Here is a 4,643-nt window from a genome sequence, read left to right as displayed (position 1 = left end):
CCCTTCATAAATGGCAGAGTTATGGACCAGACAAGAAACACCTTTGACTTCTAAGTGTGACCTTGACCTTGGAGCTAGGGGTCTGGGTCTTGCACATGACACCTCATCTCATTACAGGGAACATTTATGCCAAGTAATTTCAAAATCACTTCATCAATGGCAGAGTTATGGACCGGACAAGAAACAGACAATGTTAACCTTTGACCTCTAAGTTTGACCTTGACCTTGGAGCTAGGGGTCTGGTTCTTCCTCATGACGCATCGTCTCATTATGGTGAAATTTATGCCAAGTAAATTTCAAAATCCCTTAATGAATGGCAGAGTTATGGACCGGACACGAAACATACCCTGTTAACCTTTGACTTCTAAGTGTGACCTTGACCTTGGAGGTAGGGGTCTGGGTCTTGCGCATGACACTTTGTCTGTTTATGATGAATATGTATACCAAGTTATTTCAAAATCCCTTTATGGATGGAAGAGTTACAAGAATTTACCGGACAAGAATTTACCGCACGCACGGACGGACGGACAGTGCGATTTTAATATGCCCACCTTCGGGGGCATAAAAAGGGTGCTATAAAAATGTGTTATATAATAATAATAATGTGGTCAGTAGCTGCCCATTGTTGTTTTAGGGTAACGTAGCCAAAGGTCAAGGCCACAGAATACAAACGTGCTTAAACTCTTGCCTCCGACAGGCTATCATTGGGGCGAGTTTGGGATGGTGTATATGTGTTTTACAAACAACGCTTGTTTTTGTGGATATTATATCTATTATTATATCTCCAGCTTTATCCGTGTCAGTTTCGCCTTCAATTTTATTACTGATAAGTATTGTTCTTTTTTTTCAATTTTGTTATTACGTTAAAAGCCTTTCCTTTGCATAATTTCTTGCACAATATATTTCGGTACCAACAGAATGTACGACCTAATTAAACTTTGGTATAAGAGGCATTTTAATTATTTCAATTTTCCATAGATCGATAAGTTCTTCTTAACTAAACCGATCTACATTTTTAAAATTTAATCGCCTGCTTGTACAAACGCCGTTATCTAGAGCCCTTATCCAGTTGATATTTCCAATCCTGGTTAAAGAAAAAAAGCTACTTTCCATAGAATCGCAAGCATTCTTATCATTTGTCTATATTTTCGTTATGGTTTCAGACTATGTTACTTTGTAATCGCTTATTTTCCTCTGGGTACCGAAATCTATATTTGAAAGTAGACTGTGATCATCAAAAGAGCGTACACTTAGCAGGCAAACAGTAACAAAATGGCTGCCCTAGCGCACAGTAAGGCTTCTGGGTAAAGAAATTCGGTACTTAACGGCGAATATTTTAATATGCGGCCTTATATGCAATGTAAATGTTCGTTGGGGGTATATTCAACAGCTTAAAGACAAACTGTCAAGGAATGTAACACAATTTATTGAGAATGAATAGGGTGTATTAATCAATTTTGTATGTAGCTGTCAAGGGAGAAACGCAGTTAGTGAAAATAATGAAGAGCAAACAATTACTATGCCAGGGAATATGACACCACTTACTGTACACCATTTTAAATGTTTTTATATTGTCTTTCAAATGCTTGAACATGCAATGTTTTATCTTGGGGAAAGTACTTCTAACGGCATTCTCATAGAAGACATAAGGTAGAAGATTGAATGAACTACCTAAATCATACCAGAGACAAAAACCTGGGCCAAAATAAACTTGAAAGACAATAAATATCTTTAAATATCTGTAAAACGATGTATGATGAATTGTATTATATATTCCCTGAAAATGAACCTCTGCCGCACATTTTTAGGCTCCGTCGACCAATAAACGTTAGTGTTTGCAAACGGTGTTACTGCTGTTTCAGTTACTGTTGGCCAAAAAGTGGTTATCTTATAACTGTTAACGTCGACGACACTTAGTAGTTTACCATTGAAATCTTTGAAAGTACGCCGAAGTTAACAATTATCAATGTTTCACTATTGAAACCAGAATTATTAGACCATGTACAAGTAGAATTATTTTTTACTATAACGAAATTTAATTAGAGTGTGGAATGCAGCTTTAAACTTCCGCATTAAATAGACAAACCCTATCAAATGTGCTAACACTCGTATACAGTAAAATGAGAAACTTGTTTAAGTCTATACCCTACTGTATGTCAAAGTTTACAAGCGTATCATATTTCTTCTTGCATATTGCAACAAAGAAACTGCATAAATACGATCTTACGCAAGAGTAACCTTGAGTTTGGCAATTTGTCTAAAATGGCGACTTTTAAAGTGGATGTTGATAATGATATTTTACAATGTTTATTTTTCTGGGCGGGAATTGTGCTTTTGAAGACAATTTTCATGAGTTTGTTAACATCCATAAACAGGATTTCAAAGCAGGTTTGTGCTAAAATTTGATCTAAGCCAAAAGACCGCGAATATATATATATACAGAGTGTGTAATATAATGAATGACATGATTAACTAGGTTTGCGCAAAAATATATAAATTTACTTTTGCTCAATTTTGACTACATAAGTTGTTATTACACTTACTTGTTATATTCATAAATGCTTAGTGAATGAAAGTGTTATGTTGTCGCTTAATATATATTTTATACGTTCATATTTATACAGGTTTTCACTACCCCGGAAGACTATGCAATGGTCGGAAAGGATGTCAGTGTTGCAACTGATCCGTACATCGAAAGAATCAGGAGGTAAATATAGGCTAAGTTGGCATCGTAGTTCAACATAAGAATTTTCTATTCAAATTTTGGGGAGAGGGGGGAGAGATATTTGTACTTAATACGGAAGAACATAAACTATATAGAATACACAATTTACCCGCAAACAGCTGGTATATGTTTCATTTTTAAAAATTTGCATAATTTTTATGTTAATTTCAGTTGTCACAGAAACGACCTTGAGAATGTGATTCCCTTCATTCTGATCGGTGTCCTATATATGTTGGTAGTTCCGAAAGCGCAGTGGGCATGTACGTACTTCCGGGTGTTTGGTATATCCAGGCTTATCCATACCGTCGTTTATCTTATGAAAGTGCCTCAGCCTGCACGTGCTCTCTCGTTTGCAGTAGGACTGACAGTCAACTTTATGATGGTGGTGTCTGTCCTTCGCTCAGTGGCTTGGTGATTATAATTCAGTGTATGTTGTAAACAAGACAATAGTACACAATCCTTCGTTCTTAAATTGGACTAAACCTCAATTAACTTTGCTGGCTGGCTGCAAGATACAAGATACTTAAGTTTCACTGAACACGGTCACTTATTATAAATCTATCACTTACAGATTAAAATTGATATATTTTACTACTAACATGAATGTTTCTTCACTTCCTCATTAATTTCAGTACCCTTTCAGTTTTCTTTCAAAGAATCATAGGTAGTTTGTTGTTCAATATTCTCTAGTTAAATGCTTTTGATGTCCTGTACCTTTTGCCGTAAATATCTTCATTGTCAATAAAATCTTAATATATGTAATTGATTTACACTTTGTTATCATATTATTATTCGAATTAATAACAGACTGTCATAAAACGCAAACACCCGTTTGACCGAAGCATGTAGGAGTGACAAATCGGTAGACTCCTTACTTCCTGCCGCTTGGTTATATTCTGCTTCCCGGCACGACTACATTTGGTAGTACCAAGCCAAAAATGACCCCGTGTGGTATGACGAGAAAGTTGATTACTTATTACTTTTTCGAATAAGGAATAAGTAACTAGGTACTTTTTGTTACTTATTCCTTATTCAACATAATGTCATATCTATTTCACCGAAAAATCATAAAAGTCGAATAAGGGATAAGTAAATAGTTTCATTTTGTTACTTATTCGTTATTCAAACGCGTATAAGTAACATACAAATTAACACCAGATAAAGTCTCATCTCGATCGCCATTTAACTAGGTACTTTTTGTTACTTATTCCTTATTCAACACAATGTCATATCTATTTCACCGAAAAATCATAAAAGTCGAATAAGGAATAAATAACTAGTTTCATTTTGTTACTTATTCCTTATTCAACACAATGTCATATCTATTTCACCGAAAAATCATAAAAGTCGAATAAGGAATAAGTAACTAGTTTCATTTTGTTACTTATTCCTTATCCACCGAAAAATCATAAAAGTCGAATAAAGAATAATTAACTAATTTCACTTTGTTACTTATTCCTTATTCAAACGTGTATAAGTAACATACAAATTAACACCAGATAAAGTCTCATCGCGATCGCCATTTTTTCAACAAGATTTAGTAACACTCTTTTTAACCTATAAAACGTGTTCCGAACACATGGCATCTTTCTTTCACCAGAAAATTGCAGAAGTCGAATAGTTAGAACTCGAATAAGTAAAAGATTAATGAACACCAAATATCATAAATTATCTCGTTCATCATTACTTCAACTTGATTTTGTTGCTCACTATAACACCTACAAAACGTGTTCTTAGCACATCTCATATATATTTCACCGAAAAATCATATAAGTCGAATAAGGAATAAGGCACTGGTTTCATTTTGTTACTGACTCCTTATTCAAACGCGAATAAGTAACAGACAAATTAACACAAGATAAAGTCTCATCTCGTTCACCATTTCTTCAACATGATTTAATTACCCACTATAAAACAT

The 4,643-nt window shown here is 34.6% G+C and overlaps 1 protein-coding gene across 1 annotated transcript; it reads left to right on the top strand.

Annotated features, from left to right (window-relative positions):
- The first annotated feature begins 2,214 nt into the window (after nucleotides 1-2,214).
- Nucleotides 2,215-3,487, top strand: LOC123543394 (microsomal glutathione S-transferase 1-like). Its single transcript, XM_045329492.2, has 3 exons — nucleotides 2,215-2,388; nucleotides 2,625-2,707; nucleotides 2,897-3,487. Exons 1-3 carry the CDS (start codon nucleotides 2,263-2,265, stop codon nucleotides 3,138-3,140), a joined length of 453 nt encoding a protein of 150 aa, XP_045185427.2. The 5' UTR covers nucleotides 2,215-2,262; the 3' UTR covers nucleotides 3,141-3,487.
- The last annotated feature ends 1,156 nt before the right edge of the window (nucleotides 3,488-4,643 follow it).

Source organism: Mercenaria mercenaria, chromosome 15 (assembly GCF_021730395.1).
Source record: "Mercenaria mercenaria strain notata chromosome 15, MADL_Memer_1, whole genome shotgun sequence".
Classification (NCBI taxonomy): Eukaryota; Metazoa; Mollusca; class Bivalvia; order Venerida; family Veneridae; genus Mercenaria; species Mercenaria mercenaria.
Note: the sequence above shows the minus strand (reverse complement) of the source record. Positions and strands in the feature narration are given on the sequence as shown.